Source organism: Bombina bombina, chromosome 3 (assembly GCF_027579735.1).
Source record: "Bombina bombina isolate aBomBom1 chromosome 3, aBomBom1.pri, whole genome shotgun sequence".
Taxonomy (NCBI): Eukaryota; Metazoa; Chordata; class Amphibia; order Anura; family Bombinatoridae; genus Bombina; species Bombina bombina.
Genome location: NC_069501.1, coordinates 843,693,947 through 843,717,785, shown reverse-complemented (window position 1 = coordinate 843,717,785; position 23,839 = coordinate 843,693,947). Strand labels below are relative to the sequence as shown.

Sequence of the window (23,839 nt, the reverse complement as noted above, 5' to 3'; positions counted from 1 at the left end):
CAAACAACTTCCGGCGTCAACTATGACGCCGGAAATGACAAAATTTTGCGCCAAAAAAGTTTGCGCCAAGAAAGACGCAATAAAATGAAGCATTTTCTGCCCCCGCGAGCCTAACAGCCCGCAGTGAAATATAGTCAATTGAAAATTTTCAAGGTAAGAAAAAAATATTTATTCATATGCATTATCCCAAATAATGAAACTGACAGTCTGAATGAAGGAATACTGATTATCCTGAATCATGGCAAATATAAGTTTAAAGACATATATTTAGAACTTTACATATAAAGTGCCCAACCATAGCTTAGAGTGTCACAAAAAATAAGACTTACTTACCCCAGGACACTCATCTACATAGTAGATAGCCAAACCAGTACAGGTAATGGTATATAAGAGTATATCGTCGATCTGAAAAGGGAGGTAGGAGAAGAAATCTCTACGACCGATAACAGAGAACCTATGAAATAGATCCCCTAGAGGAAGACCATTGTATTCAAATAGGCAATACTCTCTTCACATCCCTCTGACATTCACTGCACTCTGAGAGGAAAATCGGGCTTCAGCCTGCTTCGAAGCGCATATCAACGTAGAATCTAGCACAAACTTACTTCACACCTCCATGGGAGGCAAAGTTTGTAAAACTGAATTGTGGGTGTGGTGAGGGGTGTATTTATAGGCATTTTAAGGTTTGGGAAACTTTGCCCCTCCTGGTAGGAATGTATATCCCATACGTCACTAGCTCATGGACTCTTGCTAATTACATGAAAGAAAGCAGTAAATCTTACGAAATTTTTACAGTGTGTATAATAGACTAACAGAGCATTGCACCCACTTGCAAATGGATGATTAACCCCTTAGTTTCAAAACCGGATCAAAAAACGATATAAATGTTTTTTATCAGTCACAACAAACTGCCACAGCTCTGCTGAGGCCCTACCTGCCCATACAACGACTTTTGAAGGCATAAAAACCCTTTGTAGAGGTCCTAAGTGTTCAGGGGACTCCTTCAGGGAAGCTGGAAGTCTCAAGCTGCAAAAACTACTGCACGATTTAGGCCTGAAATTAGGCCCCTCCCAAACTGTACTCACAGTGAGAGGGCCATAAAAAACTATCCCTAGGCAAAATCTAGCCAGCCATGTGGAAAAAACTGGGCCCCAATAAAGTTTTATCACCAATATGTAGAAAAAAACGTTTAAACACTTCCAGCAAACGTTATCTTATTTTCAGTACTGTGAGAAAGTAATAAGAATATTACCTTTTACAGCAAGCATGATACTAGTCGTTATTAAATCACTGTAATCAGGCTTACCTTAAATAAATCCGGTATTAACAGCATTTTCTAGCATATTCATTTCTCTAGAAAAATTTAAACTGCACATACCTCATAGCAGGAGACCCTGCACGCCATTCCCCCAGCTGAAGTTACCTCATCTCTTCAGTTATGTGTGAGAACAGCAATAGATCTTAGTTACAACCTGCTAAGATCATCAAAAACCACAGGCAGACTCTTCTTCAACTTTCTGCCTGAGGCTAAAACAGTACAACTCCGGTACCATTTGAAAATAATAAACTTTTGATTGAAGATAAACTACATAAATTCACCACATCTCTCTAGCTACTTCCATCTTTTCGAGAGCTGCAAGAGAATGACTGGTAGGTGGCAGTTAGGGAAGGAGCTATATAGACAGCTCTGCTGTGGGTGATCCTCTTGCAGCTTCCTGTTGGGAAGGAGAATATCCCACAAGTAATGGATGATCCGTGGACTGGATACACCTTACAAGAGAAAATAAACTTTAATGATTCAGATAGGGCATGTCATTTTAAACAACTTTACAATTTACTTTAATCTGTAATTAACTAATGGCTGTCACATGATACAGTGGGCAGGGAAAGCAAAGCAATCTTTGAAATTTATCCAAAAAAAAAAAAAAAAAGATCTACTGATAATTTGAAATTCATAGTGTATTTTTGGATAATGCAAATCTACTGTATTTAATGGTCCTGCAAAACCAATAATAGAACATTCTCACCCTATTCAAATAAATTCATGATGCAGACGTAACAAAACATTGTTAATAACACAATTCCCTTAACAACTTTGTATTCCCCAAAGCAAAAGCTTGTGAATCTTATACAAAAATACCAACCTGACTTTCCTGGCACATTTCGCCTGTAACAGATGCAGCTACGCGCTCCTGCTGCTGCTTGTGCGCCTGCAGAGATGTTTGCTCAACAAACAAATTGTTTTCAAGGGATTCAAGCTCCTCCTATATAAGTAAAATCAATAAATAAGTTATAGAGCTAAGACATCAAACCTAATATTAATGCATGAATTTGCTAGACTTGAATATACAAAGACTATGTACGTAGAACCCTAGACTACACCATAGCCTTAACCTATCCTTACACATTATATGCAATACTCTAAATAAATAAAAAAATTAAATGTAAAAAAAAGAGCCAGAAAAAAAGGACTTAATAGAGGATACTTTAAGACAGTTTTTACCAGGTGTAAAAGAAATAAAATAAACATAGAATGATCCATATAGAAGACTGCGGAATCCTTTTAGGTAACAAATTACATTATACTATTATTAATCAACCAATGCAAACATATATTGTCCACACAGTGACTGCTCCAATTCCTTCTAACTGTTGCCCATAATAATTGACATTGATTTCCCACTTACCTATGTAAAATTAGAGTTTGTGTTCTGAAGTCACTTAAGTGTAACATTAAGTATCACTTTTAAGAGATGCACCTAGCAATTGCATGCACTCATAGGGATCAATTTATTAAATGCCGGGCGGACATGATTCTCTGTAGCGAATCATGACTGCCCGGCATCGCTAAAGCCGACAGCATACAATGTCGGCATTTAACATTGCACAAGCTTTTCTTGTGAAATGCTTGTGCAATGCCGCCCCCTGCACTTTCGCAGCTAATCGGCCGCTAGCAGGGGGTGTCAATCATCCCAATCGGGATGATTGCAGTCCACCACTTAAAAGGTGGCAGAGAAATTAAGGAGCAGAGCCGGAAACTACGGGTGTAGATAGCAGCATCCGCTGCTTATTAAATCTACCCCATGTAGTTAGTTACTAGCTACAAAAAGAATATTGAATGGACATGCATGACGCTACAATAGTTCATTGGTAAGTTTGATATTAATGTTAAAACCTAGTATCTTTACAGGGATAATATTTTGCATCAGGAGGTGTGTTTTTTTGGCACAATGCACTTTTAGTTTGATGTGGAGGAATGTATATTCTGCTTTAGAATATTTTTATTATTTTTTTGCTTTTGCTGTGAGTTGGAACTTGTGCACTGTTTTGGATAAGTTCTTGGTTCTCATGGGTATAAAATGATTATAAAGTTACTTTGTAACTAGATCTTGTATTGTTTATTTGCCACTTCTCTGGGATGAATTGTCATTTTTAGCATTACTGCCTTCTATCTACTACGTTATACTGTAACGCTGCAATAAATATTCTAACACAAAACAAGCGGTAAAAACATAAAAAAATCTAGAATACAGATTTACATATATTGAAAATAAATATAAACAAGCAAGTTTACCAGACTTATATCTTGCCATTCATTGACTGCTGCCTCCATATCTCTGGAATTTTCAGGTTCATCCAGGTTAGCTAGTTGAATATCTTTGTCATCTGTGAAAGAGTTTTCTATATTACGGTTCTGGCTGGCAAGATCATCACTGGAACTTGATTCCTTAAAGTCTTGTTTTGTTGCAAATTCTTGATTTACGGCTGCAGCTTTGGCGCTGCTTAAATCACTGTCAACTTCAATAAAACTACCTGTTAACAAAACAAAGATATAGGCAAATAAAAAATAATAATAAATATATATATATATATATATATATACACACACACACATATATATATATATATATATATATATACACTGTATATACACACACAAATATATAACGTAAACAAATATATATACATATATACAATATATACATATATTACAAATACAGTGGTCTTTTCTTGTTATCTAAGTAATTCTAAGGAATATAGAATATATTACAACTTACCATCTGAGTCGGAGTCCATATCTTTATTTGCATTAGATTCCGCCTCACTGACATCTATACTTTCTGGAGTCAATGGCATATATGTGATGTCTGCATCATTTCTGTTAAGTACATTCGGTCTCTTGTAATTCTCTTCTTTGGGTTCTATGAACTCTGATACTTTTGAGGGGCTTGAAGACACTGCTAAACTGCTGTCCCCTTCACTCTTGTTAGACACTTGTTGGTGTATATTTGCTTCTAATAGATCAGCTACCTGGGATGAAGCAACACAATTTCTGTCTAGTGATGTTGAAGGCTTTGGGGCAATTTCTTCTCTGGCAGTTTCTACCACAACAGCAAGTTTTTCAACTGTCTGTAATGTGCATGTATCTGTTGTAGTTGCAATCATTGGTGGATTTATATAGGCAATACCCGTCTTGACAGAAGACCCTAATTCACTAGTGTATCCTGTAATTGAATGCATTGTAGGAGAAATTGATTTTTTGTCCAACTCTTTGATAGAAGGGTCACTTGCACTACTGACAAGAGGCAGAGAAAGTAATTCACACTGGTTAGAAAAAAGGTGCCTCTTAGCAGAAGATATGCATTGTTCATTCAGATAAGATTGCTCAGTTGCAGTAGAAGTGTCTGATGTACTAGTGACTTCTACAACGGATGACATTACAGGAGATGTGTGTAAACCTTTGACAGAAGGAACACTTGCATGACTGAAAAAAGATGTAGGTGATTGACTTTGGTCAGAAAAAAGATTCCTCTTAGCAGAAGATATACATTGCTCATCCAAACTAGCTTGATTTTCTTTTATCTGGATCAATTCATTAGATTGCATAGGTCTTTCAGAAACTACAGGATTATTCAACAAGGACTGATTATTTCCAAAACTTTTCTGACACAGTGTAGAACTGGTTAAAAGTTCATTATTTTTTAAAGCTATTGCAGGTTCAGGATGACTTTTATCCTTATTGTCCAAGTTAATGTCCTCCTCATCAGAACTACTTATTAATAGAACTTTTGTCTTGGGTTGTTCCTTTTCCAGCTCCTCATCACTAAGCACCATTCTCTTCTTACACCTCTCTCCTGCTTCATCTTCAGCAAGCACTTGTTGGATTGCCTGCAAGGTTCTTGGGGATATGCTGCCATCCACTCTGGTCACAGATGGAGAAGCCTTCTTGTCCCTAATAAGTACTCCCTTATCTCCAAGCTCGTCTTCTGAACTGTTCTCCATCATAGCTTCTTGTATAGCAAACAGTGTTCTGGGTGAGGGAGGTGCTGCTTCTGCAGAATTATTTTGAGTTTTTTTCGGCTTATAAGAAGCAGCTAATTTTAAATCGAGGTATGTTTTTGGAGTCGTCTCACTGTAACTAGCGACTGAAGAATCATCTTTTGTATCTTCTTTATTTTTTTTATCATCAGCTTTTGACTGAATTCCTAAACCACAATAATAAATATGGGTTAGTAGATAACTGACACAAGAGACAATATGCAAACAAAAAATAAACAAGCAAGCAAATATGCTTATTTCTTATACTACTTGTAGTAGAAATTTCTGATTCATCATGTTTCTGTACACAAATATAAGATTAAACCAAAGGGATTTTATTATCTTTTTTTTAAAAAAGGAAATAAGTTCATTAGTTGGAGATACCCATCTTAAAGTATATAGTGTTTTGTTTTGTGTAAAATAAGGAAAAATAAAAAGATATACATTTCAGTACATATACAAAATAGATCACAAAAACAAAATTACTTATTTCTTTATATAATTTTTTATGCCTAGATAAAAAAAAATACAGAAAAAAAAATATATATATCACACAGCTAACCAAACACCGTCTTACTTATTGTAGATGCCAAAATTCAAATTTAATGAAATGTAAACAGCACCTTAAAGGGACATTCTAATGAAAAACGTACACAATCTAATTCACTAACACTAGCAACACTCCAACTCTATGCGTTTAACTCCCTGCAAAAGAGTTAAACACATAATTAAAGTGTCACCCTAGAGATGCTGAGAACGGCAAGTTCCAACTGGAAATCGCTGTTGACCCAATCAGCAGTGCTAGTCACATAAATGCAAAAAATGTCTCCCACAACCCACTTTGGCAAGATTACAAGTTGTGCGGCAAATCAGTTGCGAAAACACCGCGCCCGTTATAGATTTTTCGCATTTGGGGTTGAGCGGCAATTTAAAAGTTGTAAAATAACTTATTTTGCGCACACGTTGTTGCGTAATCTACACAGCCAAATTTCGTGCGCATTCACGTATTCCCCATAGAAGTCAATGAAGAAGACAAAAAGAAAAAAAAAATACACAAAAACCCTAATATGTTGTGCAAAGCCTTTGACGTATTCTCCTTGAAAAGTGTACATGAAAATGCAAATATTTCATATTGTGAAAATGAATGGAAAATGTTCTATTTATTTCTAAATAATGATTTTTGGACTGATATACTGTATCTATAGTGAAATATGTATATAAAGAAGGCATACACATATATATATATATATATATATATATATATATATATATATATATATACATACATACATACATACATACATACATACACACATATATATATATATATATATATATATATATATATATCTCACCAATAGTACACACTCCAATAATATGTATTCACAGCCCAGGTGACGCCTCAAAAAATAGAAAAAAATTCAAACATGAAGGAGGGCTCTCACAGGTCTTTTCATCATCAGAATTGTTACTTTATTTCATCATTCATATTGTTGACTTATGTTTGATATGAATTATGAAATAAAGTAACAGTTCTGATGATAAAAAGACCCGTGAGTGCCCTCCTTCATGTTTAAACCTTTATAATATATATTAATATATATATATATATATATATATATATGTGTATGTATATATATGTATATATATATATATATATATATATATCGAGATCTATATGCGTATAACTCTTTGAAAATCCCTCTGAGATATTGTTTAATGTGCACAAGACTGTAATGTAAAATCTTCTTCATTATCTCCATTGTTAAACATATTTATATACATATAAATCCATGTTTCTCTATGTATGTGTATGTAAGTCAATGTAAAATCCCTTCCTCTGCCTTTTCTTGTATCTTTGAGCTCTTATAACTTTTGTGTGCAATAATTTTTAAAATAATTTTTATTAGACAGTGTTAATACGAGTGTAACTGTACTTTGTAATGTAATTTTTTAAGTGTTTTGTGAAACTTTTATGTTGTGGAAAACGTAACTACTGCTCTTCGAGCGCGGAAAGGATTGTTGCGTAAAAAAATTGTAATAGCTGGGGCAATGGAAATTGATTGTGAAAAGACCACATCGTGCACGGAAAACTCATAACTCGTGACTTGTCTTTAAAGATAGACTCAATTGTCCAAGATTACAAGAGCAACGATGGTGCAGCGAGGAATGCAACTGAAATCATCTTTAGAAATGGATTTGTCTTTACCCGTTATAACAGAACATTTTTTTAATTTTATGTTCCTTTTAAAAAGGGCCAGATTACGAGGGGAGCAGAAACATTTGGGCGCAAGAGATATGTTTTCGCGTTTATTTGTGTGCAAGTTTAAGGGACACTGAACCGAAATGTTTTCTTTTGTGATTCAGATAGAGCATGACATTTTAAGTAACTTTCTAATTTACTCCCATTATCAAATTTTCTTCATTCTCTTGGAATCTTTATTTGAAATGCAAGAATGTAAGTTTAGATGCCGGCCCATTTTTGGTGAACAACCTGCGTTGTCCTTGCTGATTGGTGGATACATTCATCCACCAATAAAAAAGTGCTGTCTAGAGTTCTGAACCCAAAAAAAAGCTTAGATGCCTTTTTTCAAATAAAGATAGCAAGATAACGAAGAAAATTTGATAATAGGAGTAAATTAGAAAGTTGCTTAAAATTGCATGTTCTATCTGAATCACGAAAGAAAACATTTGGGTTCAGTGTCCCTTTAAATTGCTCTCATATTACAAGTTGAAAGTAAACGTGATCGCTTTGAAATTAACTCTCATCAGGTTAGCGCATTCTCAGAGCTCTAGTTAACTCTTTTTCTAAACAAAAAAATGTCACAAAACCTTCAAAATACATTACACAATACAGTTACACTCATAATAACATTATCTAATAAAAAATATTTTTAAAAAAATATTGCACAAAAAAGTTAAAGGGGCTCAAAGATATGAGATCTCAGGTGTTAGAGGAAAAAAAAAGGCAGGCAAAGGGCTTTAACATAGAAATGTCTAAAGATGTATATATATATATATATATATATATATTTATATGTCTATATGTGTATATATGTATTTATAGACATATATACTGTATATATATATATATATATATATATAAGTGTATTGGAGCCCGTTGCAGTTAAGTAGATAAACGGGTGAAAAAACAGAATTTATGTTTACCTGATAAATTACTTTCTCCAACGGTGTGTCCGGTCCACGGCGTCATCCTTACTTGTGGGATATTCTCTTCCCCAACAGGAAATGGCAAAGAGCCCAGCAAAGCTGGTCACATGATCCCTCCTAGGCTCCGCCTTCCCCAGTCATTCGACCGACGTAAAGGAGGAATATTTGCATAGGAGAAATCATATGATACCGTGGTGACTGTAGTTAAAGAAAATAAATTATCAGACCTGATTAAAAAACCAGGGCGGGCCGTGGACCGGACACACCGTTGGAGAAAGTAATTTATCAGGTAAACATAAATTCTGTTTTCTCCAACATAGGTGTGTCCGGTCCACGGCGTCATCCTTACTTGTGGGAACCAATACCAAAGCTATAGGACACGGATGATGGGAGGGAGCAAATCAGGTCACCTAGATGGAAGGCACCACGGCTTGCAAAACCTTTCTCCCAAAAATAGCCTCAGAAGAAGCAAAAGTATCAAATTTGTAAAATTTAGTAAAAGTGTGCAGTGAAGACCAAGTCGCTGCCTTACATATCTGATCAACAGAAGCCTCGTTCTTGAAGGCCCATGTGGAAGCCACGGCCCTAGTGGAATGAGCTGTGATTCTTTCAGGAGGCTGCCGTCCGGCAGTCTCGTAAGCCAATCTGATGATGCTTTTAAGCCAAAAAGAGAGAGAGGAAGAAGTTGCTTTTTGACCTCTCCTTTTACCAGAATAAACCACAAACAAGGAAGATGTTTGTCTGAAATCCTTAGTAGCATCTAAATAGAATTTTAGAGCACGAACCACATCCAAATTGTGCAACAAACGTTCCTTCTTTGAAACTGGATTCGGACACAAAGAAGGCACGACTATCTCCTGGTTAATGTTTTTGTTAGAAACAACTTTCGGAAGAAAACCAGGTTTAGTACGCAAAACCACCTTATCTGCATGGAATACCAGATAAGGAGGAGAACACTACAGAGCAGATAACTCTGAAACTCTTCTAGCAGAAGAAATTGCAACCAAAAACAAAACTTTCCAAGATAATAACTTAATATCTACGGAATGTAAGGGTTCAAACGGAACCCCCTGAAGAACTGAAAGAACTAAATTGAGACTCCAAGGAGGAGTCAAAGGTTTGTAAACAGGCTTGATTCTGACCAGAGCCTGAACAAAAGCTTGAACATCTGGCACAGCCGCCAGCTTTTTGTGAAGTAAAACAGATAAAGCAGAAATCTGTCCCTTCAAAGAACTTGTAGATAATCCTTTCTCCAAACCTTCTTGAAGAAAGGATAGAATCTTAGGAATTTTTATCTTGTTCCATGGGAATCCTTTAGATTCACACCAACAGATATATTTTTTCCATATTTTATGGTAGATTTTTCTAGTTACAGGCTTTCTGGCCTGAACAAGAGTATCAATGACAGAATCTGAGAACCCTCGCTTTGATAAAATCAAGCGTTCAATCTCCAAGCAGTCAGTTGGAGTGAGGCCAGATTCGGATGTTCGAACGGACCTTGAACAAGAAGGTCCTGTCTCAAAGGTAGCTTCCATGGTGGAGCCGATGACATATTCACCAGGTCTGCATACCAAGTCCTGCGTGGCCACGCAGGAGCTATCAAGATCACCGATGCCCTCTCCTGATTGATCCTGGCTACCAGCCTGGGGATGAGAGGAAACGGTGGGAATACATAAGCTAGGTTGAAGGTCCAAGGTGCTACTAGTGCATCTACTAGAGTCGCCTTGGGATCCCTGGATCTGGACCCGTAGCAAGGAACCTTGAAGTTCTGACGAGAGGCCATCAGATCCATGTCTGGAATGCCCCACAATTGAGTAATTTGGGCAAAGATTTCCGGATGGAGTTCCCACTCCCCCGGATGAAATGTCTGACGACTCAGAAAATCCGCTTCCCAATTTTCCACTCCTGGGATGTGGATTGCAGACAAGTGGCAGGAGTGAGTCTCCGCCCATTGAATGATTTTGGTCACTTCTTCCATCGCCAGGGAACTCCTTGTTCCCCCTTGATGGTTGATATACGCAACAGTCGTCATGTTGTCTGATTGAAACCGTATGAATTTGGCCTTTGCTAGCTGAGGCCAAGCCTTGAGAGCATTGAATATCGCTCTCAGTTCCAGAATATTTATCGGGAGAAGAGATTCTTCCCGAGACCAAAGACCCTGAGCTTTCAGGAGTTCCCATACCGCACCCCAGCCCACCAGACTGGCGTCGGTCATGACAATGACCCACTCTGGTCTGCGGAAGCTCATCCCCTGTGACAGGTTGTCCAGGGTCAGCCACCAACGGAGTGAATCTCTGGTCCTCTGATCTACTTGTATCGTCGGAGACAAGTCTGTATAATCCCCATTCCACTGACTGAGCATGCACAGTTGTAAAGGTCTCAGATGAATTCGCGCAAAAGGAACTATGTCCATTGCCGCGACCATCAAACCTATTACTTCCATGCACTGCGCTATGGAAGGAAGAGGAACAGAATGAAGTACTTGACAAGAGCTTAGAAGTTTTGATTTTCTGGCCTCTGTCAGAAAAATCCTAATTTCTAAGGAGTCTATTATTGTTCCCAAGAAGGGAACTCTTGTTGACGGAGATAGAGAACTTTTTTCTACGTTCACTTTCCACCCGTGAGATCTGAGAAAGGCCAGGACAATGTCCGTATGAGCCTTTGCTTGTGGTAGGGACGACGCTTGAATCAGTATGTCGTCCAAGTAAGGTACTACTGCAATGCCCCTTGGTCGTAGCACCGCTAGAAGGGACCCTAGTACCTTTGTGAAAATTCTTGGAGCAGTGGCTAATCCGAATGGAAGTGCCACAAACTGGTAATGCTTGTCCAGAAAGGCGAACCTTAGGAACCGATGATGTTCCTTGTGGATAGGAATATGTAGATACGCATCCTTTAAATCCACCGTGGTCATGAATTGACCTTCCTGGATGGAAGGAAGAATTGTCCGAATAGTTTCCATTTTGAACGATGGAACCTTGAGAAACTTGTTTAGGATCTTGAGATCTAAGATCGGTCTGAATGTTCCCTCTTTTTTGGGAACTATGAACAGATTGGAGTAGAATCCCATCCCTTGTTCTCCTAATGGAACAGGATGAATCACTCCCATTTTTAACAGGTCTTCTACACAATGTAAGAATGCCTGTCTTTTTATGTGGTCTGAAGACAATTGAGACCTGTGGAACCTCCCCCTTGGGGGAAGCCCCTTGAATTTCAGAAGATAACCTTGGGAGACTATTTCTAGCGCCCAAGGATCCAGAACATCTCTTGCCCAAGCCTGAGCGAAGAGAGAAAGTCTGCCCCCCACCAGATCCGGTCCCGGATCGGGGGCCAACATCTCATGCTGTCTTGGTAGCAGTGGCAGGTTTCTTGGCCTGCTTACCTTTGTTCCAGCCTTGCATTGGCCTCCAGGCTGGCTTGGCTTGAGAAGTATTACCCTCTTGCTTAGAGGATGTAGCACTTGGGGCTGGTCCGTTTCTGCGAAAGGGACGAAAATTTGGTTTATTTTTAGCCTTGAAAGACCTATCCTGAGGAAGGGCGTGGCCCTTACCCCCAGTGATATCAGAAATAATCTCTTTCAAGTCAGGGCCAAACAGCGTTTTCCCCTTGAAAGGTATGTTAAGCACTTTGTTCTTGGAAGACGCATCCGCTGACCAAGATTTTAGCCAAAGCGCTCTGCGCGCCACAATAGCAAACCCTGAATTTTTCGCCGCTAATCTAGCCAATTGCAAAGTGGCGTCTAAAGTAAAAGAGTTAGCCAATTTGAGAGCATGAATTCTGTCCATAATCTCCTCATAAGAAGAATCTTTATTGAGCGACTTTTCTAGTTCATCGAACCAGAAACACGCTGCTGTAGTGACAGGAACTATGCAACAAATTGGTTGTAGAAGGTAACCTTGCTGAACAAACATCTTTTTAAGCAAACCCTCTAATTTTTTATCCATAGGATCTTTGAAAGCACAACTATCTTCTATAGGGATAGTAGTGCGTTTGTTTAGAGTAGAAACCGCCCCCTCGACCTTGGGGACTGTCTGCCATAAGTCCTTTCTGGGGTCGACCATAGGAAACAATTTCTTAAATATAGGGGGAGGGACAAAAGGTATGCCGGGCCTTTCCCATTCTTTGTTTACAATGTCCGCCACCCGCTTGGGTATAGGAAAAGCTTCGGGGGGGCCCTGGACCTCTAGGAACTTGTCCATCTTACATAATTTCTCTGGGATGACCAAATTCTCACAATCATCCAGAGTAGATAACACCTCCTTAAGCAGAGCGCGGAGATGTTCCAATTTAAATTTGAATGTAATCACATCAGGTTCAGCTTGTTGAGAAATTTTCCCTGAATCTGAAATTTCTCCCTCAGACAAAACCTCCCTGGCCCCCTCAGACTGGTGTAGGGGCACTTCAGAACCAATATCATCAGCGTCCTCATGCTCTTCAGTATTTTCTAAAACAGAGCAGTCGCGCTTTCGCTGATAAGTGGGCATTTTGGCTAAAATGTTTTTGATAGAATTATCCATTACAGCCGTTAATTGTTGCATAGTAAGGAGTATTGGCGCACTAGATGTACTAGGGGCCTCCTGTGTGGGCAAGACTGGCGTAGACGAAGGAGGGGATGATGCAGTACCATGCTTACTCCCCTCACTTGAGGAATCATCTTGGGCATCATTTTCTCTAAATTTTGTGTCACATAAATCACATCTATTTAAATGAGAAGGAACCTTGGCTTCCCCACATACAGAACATAGTCTATCTGATAGTTCAGACATGTTAAACAGGCATAAACTTGATAACAAAGTACAAAAAACGTTTTAAAATAAAACCGTTACTGTCACTTTAAATTTTAAACTGAACACACTTTATTACTGAAAATGTGAAAAAGTATGAAGGAATTGTTCAAAATTCACCAAAATTTCACCACAGTGTCTTAAAGCCTTAAAAGTATTGCACACCAAATTTGAAAGCTTTAACTCTAAAAATAACGGAACCGGAGCCGTTTTTATATTTAACCCCATACAGTCCCTGGTATCTGCTTTGCTGAGACCCAACCAAGCCCAAAGGGGAATACGATACCAAATGACGCCTTCTGTAAGCTTTTTCTATGTATCTGAGCTCCTCACACATGCATCTGCATGTCTTGCTTCCCAAAAACAACTGCGCAATAGAGGCGCGAAAATGAGGCTCTGCCTATGATTAGAGAAGGCCCCCAGTGAAAAAGGTGTCCAATACAGTGCCTGCCGGTTATTTTACATAATTCCCAAGAATAAAATAACTCCTCAAAACTATGAAGTATTAAAAATGCTTATATAACAATCGTTTTAGCCCAGAAAAATGTCTACCAGTCTTTAAAGCCCCTGTGAAGCCCTTTATTCTCATTTAATAAAAATGGCTTACCAGATCCCATAGGGAAAATGACAGCTTCCAGCATTACCAAGTCTTGTTAGAAATGTGTCATACCTCAAGCAGCCAAAGTCTGCTCACTGTTTCCCCCAACTGAAGTTAATTCCTCTCAACAGTCCTGTGTGGAAACAGCCATCGATTTTAGTAACGGTTGCTAAAATCATTTTCCTCTTACAAACAGAAATCTTCATCTCTTTTCTGTTTCAGAGTAAATAGTACATACCAGCACTATTTTAAAATAACAAACTCTTGATTGAAGAATAAAAACTACATTTAAACACCAAAAAACTCTAAGCCATCTCCGTGGAGATGTTGCCTGTACAACGGCAAAGAGAATGACTGGGGAAAGCGGAGCCTAGGAGGGATCATGTGACCAGCTTTGCTGGGCTCTTTGCCATTTCCTGTTGGGGAAGAGAATATCCCACAAGTAAGGATGACGCCGTGGACCGGACACACCTATGTTGGAGAAAACATATTTATGCAATAAAGTGCTATAGTGTGTATTTACTATATATCTTTCACATTCCAATGTTCTGCACATAGCAGAATATGTTCTATGTATTTATATATATATATATATATATATATATATATATATATATCTCTCTTTACCTATATATAATCATGTATATGTATAGATTTAAATATATTTTGTACCAAATAAACATCAGGTATATATAGAAATATGTATTTATGAATAAATAGAACATATTCTTGTATGTGAAGAACATTTGAATCTGAAATATTCATATTTTCATGTTGGTTTAGCTCACGTGAGACAATGAGATCAGTTTTGCACGACTTGGGTTTTTATCCCACTTTTTTTTTTTGCTCCATTGTCTTCTATGGGGGAATAGGTTATTGCTCGTGCAATATTCTAAGTTTGGATTTTTGTGCTTGTCGGGTTAGCGCAAGAGCGATACATTTTTACTTTTAACTCATAATATGAGGGCAAATTGATGCTCAAAAAGTTTACTTAAAGTGCAATTAACGCTCAAGCGGAAGCATTCATTTGCACTCGACTTGTAATCTGGCCCAAAATGTTTAATTATGTATTATGCTTTGCCTGCATTTTAATTCTGTTAACCAAAGGCGGGAGTGAATCCTGCAGAGTTTGGAATAATTACTTGACCAGTGAAGGAGCAGCAAAGCACTACTGGGAGCTAGCTGCTGATTTGTGGTTGCACATTATATATATATACAGTGTCATTGGCTTATCTGATGTGTTCTGCTAGATCTATGCAGTGCATTGCTGCAACATCAACAAAGGATACCAAGAGAACAATTATATGCTCTATCTGAATCCTGAAAAAAAAACCTGGGTTTCATGTTCCCTAAAACTTCACCAAAATAGAAAGCAAAACAAAATGTCCAGTTTTAAATCTAATATTCATTTTATATATATATATATATATATATATATATATATATATATCTTTTACAAAATAGTGCTTAATTGCCTTTATATACTATGCATAAATATAAATAACTTATATTTAGTAAGTATATAAAGTAAGCCAAATGGGTGCTCACATGTGGCCCAAGTACACTTATGTACTAGTAGATGCAGGCTGGTGATTAAAGGGTATACCAGCTAACCCTCTCCAAGCACAGGATAATGAATGCAGGGGGATCCTGCCACATTCAAAGTGATATGAAAGGTCAGTAGCAGTATTATCAACTGCTCAGGAAGATGCAAACCAAAGCTTGTATATCAAACAGATTTATTAAAACAAAATATAAAATAATGACAAGCAAAGGTTACATACTATGCAACACGGTTTGTTAAATTCTGTTCAAGATATAGATTATATATAGAACTGTCAACTATATTATGATGGACTGGTCATTCATAGTTTAAGGTTTATAGCACTATTTGATTGTGTGAATTACATTACCAAGTCTTTTCTAGGGGATCTTTGACACTGGATATTTTAGTTGGCACCCAGTCATTCTCTCTGCCTGCTTAATTGCTTGGAAGGGCAAAGTGAGTGTGGTGACAAAAATGTTAGTTTTTATTTTCTCAAGCAAAAGTTTGTTATTTTAAATGGTACTGGTTTGTACTATTTACTCTCTGGCAGAAAAGGGATGAAGATTTCTGCAAGGAGGATGATGATCTTAGCATTTTGTAACTAAGATCCACTGCTGTTCTCACAGGGCTGAAGAGTACAGGAAAACTTCAGTTGGGGGAACAGTTTGCAGGCTAAACTGCATTAAGGTATGTTCAGTCTATTTTTTTCTAGACAGACTGTGTTATTTCTAGAAAAGGCTGGCAGTATCCCCATGAGGGAAAGGTAAGCTGTATTCAGTAAAAGAGGAATCCAAGCTTGCATAAAGGGCTCATAGTTACTGGTGACACTAATAGGAAAAAACGTTTTGGTTCAATTGCAAATATAACGTTTTTTGAGGGACTTTAAAGGGTCTTTGTGGCTTGTTTAAGGGTTATTAACCCACATGGCTAGTTTAAGAAACACTCTGTGGTGTTTCTTTTAGACCCCATAACATCGAGTGAGGTGGGAGGGGCCTAGTTAACTTTACCTCAGAAGCATCCAGCTACTTCTCCAGAGGTTCCTGCTGTATTTGAGGGCTGTAAAGAGGTTTTTTACCCCACAAATCGTTCCTAAAGGGCAGGTAGGCGCCACAGCAGAGCTGAGGCAAGTTGCTGAACGTTATTTTACAGGTTTTTAAGTTTTTTCAATCCGGTTTACACATTAAGGGGTTAATTGTTTATTTGCATAGTGGTGCAAAGTTACTAAGGCTTTATGCTGCTACTGTAAAAAATGTGTTTTGTTTACTGCTTTTTTACACTGTTTTGCAGAGTTTGTGCAGCTTTTTTTCTCTTAAAGGCACAGTACCATTTTTGTTTAAAATGTTATTTACTTTGATTAAAGTGTTTTCCAAGCTTGCTTGTTACATTACTAGCCTGTTAAACATGTCTGACACCAAGGAAAATCCTTGTTCTATGCGTTTACAAGCCATTGTGGAACCCCCTCTTAGAATGTGTCCCACTTGCACTGATATGTCTATAAATTATAAAGAGCATATTTTAGCACTTAAAAATATTGCAATAGATGATTCTCAGTTAGAAGGAAATGAGGATTTAGCATCTAGCTCCCCCCAAGTGTCACAACCAGTAACGCCCGCACAAGTGACGCCAAGTACCTCTAGTGCGTCTAATTCATTTACTTTACAAGACATGGCCACAGTTATGAATAAAACCCTCACAGAGGTTTTCTCTAAACTGCCTGGTTTACAAGGAAAGCGTGACAGCTCTGGGTTAAGAACAAATGCTGAGCTGTCTGACTCTTTAGTAGCCGTATCCGATATACCCTCACAATGTTCTGAAGTAGGGGTAAGGGATTTGTTATCTGAGGGAGAGATTTCTGATTCAGGAAAGACGCTCCCTCAGACAGTTTCGGATATGACGGCCTTTAAATTTAAGCTTGAACACCTCCACTTATTGATCAAGGAGGTATTAGCTACTCTAGACGATTGTGACCCTATAGTGGTCCCAGAGAAATTGTGCAAAAAGAACAGATACTTAGAGGTTCCTGTTTACACTGATGTTTTTCCAGTCCCTAAGAGGATTGTGACTATTGTAACTAAGGAGTGGGATAGACCAGGTATTCCGTTCGCTCCCCCTCCTGTTTTTAAGAAAATGTTTCCCATATCTGACACCATACAGGACTCGTGGCAGACTGTTCCTAAGGTGGAGGGAGCTATTTCTACTCTTGCTAAGCGTACAACTATTCCTATCGAAGACAGTTGTGCTTTCAAAGATCCTATGGATAAAAAATTAGAGGGTCTCCTAAAGAAAATTTTTGTTCATCAAGGTTTTCTTCTCCAACCTATTGCATGCATTGTTCCTGTAACTACTGCAGCTGCTTTCTGGTTTGAGGCTCTAGAAGAGGCTCTCCAGGTGGAGACTCCATTAGATGATATTATGGATAGAATTAAGGCCCTTAAGTTGGATAATTCTTTCATTACAGATGCCGCTTTCCAAATGGCTAAATTAGCGTCAAAGAATTCAGGTTTTGCCATTTTAGCACGCAGGGCATTATGGCTTAAGTCCTGGTCTGCTGATGTGTCATCAAAATCTAAATTGTTGAACATCCCTTTCAAAGGAAAGACCCTATTCAGGCCTGCACTGAAAGAAATTATTTCAGACATCACTGGAGGGAAAGGCCATGCCCTCCCTCAGGATAAAACAAATAATATGAGGACCAAACAAAATAATTTTCGTTCCTTTCGGAATTTCAAAGGTCCCGCTTCAGCTTCCCCTGCAGCAAAGCAAGAGGGGAATTCTGTCCAATCCAAGTCAGTCTGGAGACCTAACCAGGCTTGGAACAAAGGTAAACAGGCCAAGAAGCCTGCTGCTGCCTCTAAGACAGCATGAAGGGGTAGCCCCCGATCCGGGACCGGATCTAGTAGGGGGCAGACTCTCTCTCTTCACTCAGGCTTGGGCAAGAGATGTTCACGATTCCTGGGCTTTAGAAATTGTGTCCCAAGGATATCTTCTGGACTTCAAAGACTCCCCCCCCCCCCCCCCCCCAAGGGGGAGATTTCACATTTCTCAATTGTCTGCAAACCAGACAAAGAGAGAGGCGTTCTTACGCTGTGTAGAAGACCTACATACCATGGGAGTGATCCGCCAAGTTCCAAGAGCGGAACAAGGGCTAGGTTTTTACTCCAACCTGTTTGTGGTTCCCAAAAAAAGAGGGAACTTATAGACCGATCTTGAATCTCAAAATTCTAAACAAATTCCGCAGAGTACCATCTTTCAAGATGGAGACTATTTGGACTATTCTTCCTCTCATCCAGGAGAGTCAATATATGACTACTGTGGATTTAAAGGATGCGTATCTACACATCCCTATTCACAGAGATCATCATCAGCTAGGGTCCCTTTTGGCGGTTCTAAGACCGCAGGGTATAGCATTGGCGCCTTATCTAGACGACATCTTAATTCAGGCGTCGACTTTCCAGCTAGCCAAGTCTCACACGGACATCGTGTTGGCTTTTCTGAGATCTCACGGGTGGAAGGTGAACATAAAAAAAAGAGTTCTCTCGTCCCTCTCACAAGAGTTTCCTTCCTAGTGACTCTGATAGACTCGGTAGAAATGAAAATATTTCTGACGGAGGTCAGAAAATAAAAACTTTTAATCACTTGCCGAGCTCTTCATTCCATTCCTCGGCCATCAATGGCTCAGTGTATGGAGGTAATCGGACTCATGGTAGCGGCAATGGACATAGTCCCTTATGCCCGCCTACACCTCAGACCACTGCAGCTATGCATGCTCAAACAGTGGAATGGGGATTATGCAGATTTATCTCCTCAACTGCATTTGGACCAAGAGACCAGAGATTCTCTTCTCTGGTGGTTGTCTCAGGACCACCTGTCTCAGGGAATGTGTTTCCACAGGCCAGAGTGGCTCATAGTAACGACAGATGCCAGCCTGCTAGGCTGGGGTGCAGTCTGGAAATCCCTGAAAGCACAGGGCTTATGGTCTCGGGAGGAATCTCTCCTCCCGATAAACATTCTAGAACTGAGAGCGATATTCAATGCGCTTCAGGCGTGGCCTCAGCTAGCTGCGGCCAAATTCATCAGTTTTCAGTCGAACAACATCACGACTGTAGCCTATATCAATCATCAAGGAGGAACACGGAGTTCTTTAGCGATGATGGAGGTAACCAAAATAATCCGATGGGCGGAGGATCACTCTTGCCATCTCTCAGCAATCCATATCCCAGGGGTAGAGAACTGGGAGGCGGATATCCTAAGTCGTCAGACTTTTCATCCGGGGGAGTGGGAGCTCCATCCGGAGGTATTTGCCCAGCTGACTCAGCTATGGGGCACACCAGAATTGGATCTGATGGCGTCCCGACAGAACGTCAAACTTCCTCGTTACGGGTCCAGGTCCCGGGATCCCCAGGCGGTACTGATAGATGCTCTAGCAGTGCCCTGGTCCTTCAATCTGGCTTATGTATTTCCACCGTTTCCTCTCCTCCCACGTCTGGTTGCTAGAATCAAGCAGGAGAGAGCTTCGGTGATTCTGATAGCGCCTGCGTGGCCACGCAGGACTTGGTATGCAGACCTGGTGGACATGTCATCTGTTCCACCGTGGACTCTGCCAACGAGGCAGGACCTTCTAATCCTGCTTGTAGATTGAACGCCTGATTCTATCAAAGCGTGGTTTCTCTGAGTCGGTCATTGATACCCTGATTCAGGCTAGAAAGCCTGTCACCATGAAAATCTATCATAAGATTTGGCGCAAATATCTTTGTTGGTGTAAATCCAAGGGTTACTCATGGAGTTAGATTAGGATTCCTAGAATTTTGTCCTTTCTCCAAGAAGGATTGGAGAAGGGATTATCAGCTAGTTCCTTAAAGGGACAAATATCTGCTTTGTCTATTCTTTTACACAAACGTCTGGCAGATGTCCCAGACGTTCAAGCGTTTAGTCAGGCCTTGGTCAGGATCAAGCCTGTATTTAAACCTGTTGCTCCGCCATGGAGCCTAAACTTGGTTCTTAAAGTTCTTCAAGGGGTTCGGTTTGAACCTATGCATTCCATAAATATTAAGCTTCTATCTTGGAAAATTTTGTTTTTAGTAGCTATCTCTTCGGCTCAAAGAGTTTCTGAGTTATCTGCTTTACAGTGTGACTCACCTTATCTTGTTTTCCATGCAGATAAGGTGGTTTTACGTACCAAACCTAGATTCCTTCCTCAGGTTGTTTCTAATAGGAATATCAATCAGGAAATAGTTGTTCCTTCGCTGTGTCCTAATCCTTCTTCAAAGAAGGAACGTCTGTTGCACAATCTTGATGTGGTTCGTGCTTTAAAGTTCTACTTACAAGCAACCAAAGATTTCTGTCAAACATCTTCATTGTTTGTTGTCTATTCTGGTAAGCGGAGAGGTCAAAAGGCTACGGCTACCTCGCTTTCTTTTTGGCTGAAAAGCAGCCTCCTGAAAGAATTACTGCTCATTCTACTAGAGCAGTGGCTTCCACATGGGCTTTTAAAAATGAGGCTTCTGTTGAACAGATTTGGTCTTCGCTTCATACTTTTTCCAAATTTTACAAATTCGATACTTTTGCTTCTTCGGAGGCTATTTTTGGGAGAAAGGTTTTACAAGCAGTGGTGCCTTCCGTTTAAGGTACCTGTCTTGTCCCTCCCTTCATCCGTGTCCTAAAGCTTTGGTATTGGTATCCCACAAGTATGGATGAATCCGTGGACTCGATACATCTTACAAGAGAAAACAGAATTTATGCTTACCTGATAAATTTCTTTCTGTTGTAATGTATCGAGTCCACGGCCCGCCCTGTCTATTTAAGACAGGTAGTATATTTTCATTTAAAAAAACTTCAGTCACCACTGCACCCTATAGTTTCTCCCTAGCCTTCGGTCGAATGACTGGGGGGTGTAGCTAAGGGAGGAGCTATATAGACAGCTCTGCTGTGGGTGCTCTCTCTGCCACTTCCTGTTGGGAAGGAGAATATCCCACAAGTATGGATGAATCCGTGGACTCGATACATCACAAGAGAAAGAAATTTATCAGGTAAGCATAAATTCTGTTTTTCACATATTATATATTTATATACACCTATTCTTTATCAAGTATACTAAGGAACCAATAGAATAATCAGCAATGGTAGACATATCCTAGAGGGGATAGCACCGTTATATGTGATCCAACATCTATTAAGTGTATTAAGAAATAACATTCTTTTAAACAGCTCTTATAGACATGTAAGACACTTCATTCTTTTGCGAGGGTGATCATTTGAGAGTGCTGACTAGAATGCAAATAACATTGAGAGTTACGATTGTGATACCACACAACGCCCCTCTTCAAATATGTTACGGTTAGAAACGAGTCCTAATAGGCTAACACAGAGGGTAACGGCCTAGTGACACGTGTAAAGTCTTATCATTGGTTGAAAACATAATTTATGTAAGAACTTACCTGATAAATTCATTTCTTTCATATTAGCAAGAGTCCATGAGCTAGTGACGTATGGGATATACATTCCTACCAGGAGGGGCAAAGTTTCCCAAACCTTAAAATGCCTATAAATACACCCCTCACAACACCCACAAATCAGTTTAACGAATAGCCAAGAAGTGGGGTGATAAGAAAAAAGTGCGAAAGCATATAAAATAAGGAATTGGAATAATTGTGCTTTATACAAAAAAATCATAACCACCACAAAAAGGGTGGGCCTCATGGACTCTTGCTAATATGAAAGAAATGAATTTATCAGGTAAGTTCTTACATAAATTATGTTTTCTTTCATGTAATTAGCAAGAGTCCATGAGCTAGTGACGTATGGGATAATGACTACCCAAGATGTGGATCTTTCCACGCAAGAGTCACTAGAGAGGGAGGGATAAAATAAAGACAGCCAATTCCTGCTGAAAATAATCCACACCCAAAATAAAGTTTAATAAAAACATAAGCAGAAGATTCAAACTGAAACCGCTGCCTGAAGTACTTTTCTACCAAAAACTGCTTCAGAAGAAGAAAACACATCAAAAATGGTAGAATTTAGTAAAAGAATGCAAAGAGGACCAAGTTGCTGCTTTGCAAATCTGATCAACCGAAGCTTCATTCCTAAACGCCCAGGAAGTAGAAACTGACCTAGTAGAATGAGCTGTAATCCTATGAGGCAGAGTTTTACCCGACTCGACATAGGCATGATGAATTAAAAGATTTCAACCAAGATGCCAAAGAAATGGCAGAAGCTTTCTGACCTTTTCTAGAACCGGAAAAGATGACAAATAGACTAGAAGTCTTTCGGAAAGACTTAGTAGCTTCAACATAATATTTCAAAGCTCTAACAACATCCAAAGAATGCAACGATTTCTCCTTAGAATTCTTAGGATTAGGACATAATGAAGGAACCACAATTTCTCTACTAATGTTGTTGGAATTCACAACCTTAGGTAAAAATTGAAATGAAGTTCGCAACACCGCCTTATCCTGATGAAAAATCAGAAAAGGAGACTTACAAGAAAGAGCAGATAATTCAGAAACTCTTCTGGCAGAAGAGATCGCTAAAAGGAACAAAACTTTCCAAGAAAGTAATTTAATTGTCCAATGAATGCATGGGTTCAAAAGGAGGAGCTTGAAGAGCCCCCAGAACCAAATTCAAACTCCAAGGAGGAGAAATTGACTTAACAGGTTTTATACGAACCAAAGCTTGTACAAAACAATGAATATCAGGAAGACTAGCAATCTTTCTGTGAAAAAGAACAGAAAGAGCAGAGATTTGTCCTTTCAAGGAACTTGCGGACAAACCCTTATCTAAACCATCCTGAAGAAACTGTAAAATTCTCGGTATTCTAAAAGAATGCCAAGAAAAATGATGAGAAAGACACCAAGAAATATAAGTCTTCCAGACTCTATAATATATCTCTCTAGATACAGATTGACGAGCCTGTAACATAATATTAATCACAGAGTCAGAGAAACCTCTTTGACCAAGAATCAAGCGTTCAATCTCCATACCTTTAAATTTAAGGATTTGAGATCCTGATGGAAAAAAGGACCTTGCGACAGAAGGTCTGGTCTTAACGAAAGAGTCCACGGTTGGCAAGAGGCCATCCGGACAAGATCCGCATACCAAAACCTGTGAGGCCATGCCGGGGCTACCAGCAGAACAAACGAGCATTCCTTCAGAATCTTGGAGATTACTCTTGGAAGAAGAACTAGAGGCGGAAAGATATAGGCAGGATGATACTTCCAAGGAAGTGATAATGCATCCACTGCCTCCGCCTGAGGATCCTGGGATCTGGACAGATACCTGGGAAGTTTCTTGTTTAGATGAGACGCCATCAGATCTATTTCTGGAAGTTCCCACATTTGAACAATCTGAAGAAATACCTCTGGGTGAAGAGACCATTCGCCCGGATGTAACGTTTGGCGGCTGAGATAATCCGCTTCCCAATTGTCT

General features: G+C 39.2%; 1 protein-coding gene across 1 annotated transcript in view; it reads right to left on the bottom strand.

Moving 5' to 3' along the window:
- The window catches only part of ERCC5 (ERCC excision repair 5, endonuclease), a 238,975-nt gene that overhangs the window by 124,612 nt on the left and 90,524 nt on the right, over window positions 1-23,839 (bottom strand). The window contains exons 10-12 of the mRNA XM_053707797.1: window positions 4,059-5,486; window positions 3,575-3,813; window positions 2,145-2,264 (exon numbers count right to left, since the gene is read on the bottom strand). Coding sequence (XP_053563772.1) covers window positions 2,145-2,264; window positions 3,575-3,813; window positions 4,059-5,486 — 1,787 coding nt within the window. The remainder of the gene's footprint in view (window positions 1-2,144; window positions 2,265-3,574; window positions 3,814-4,058; window positions 5,487-23,839) is intronic.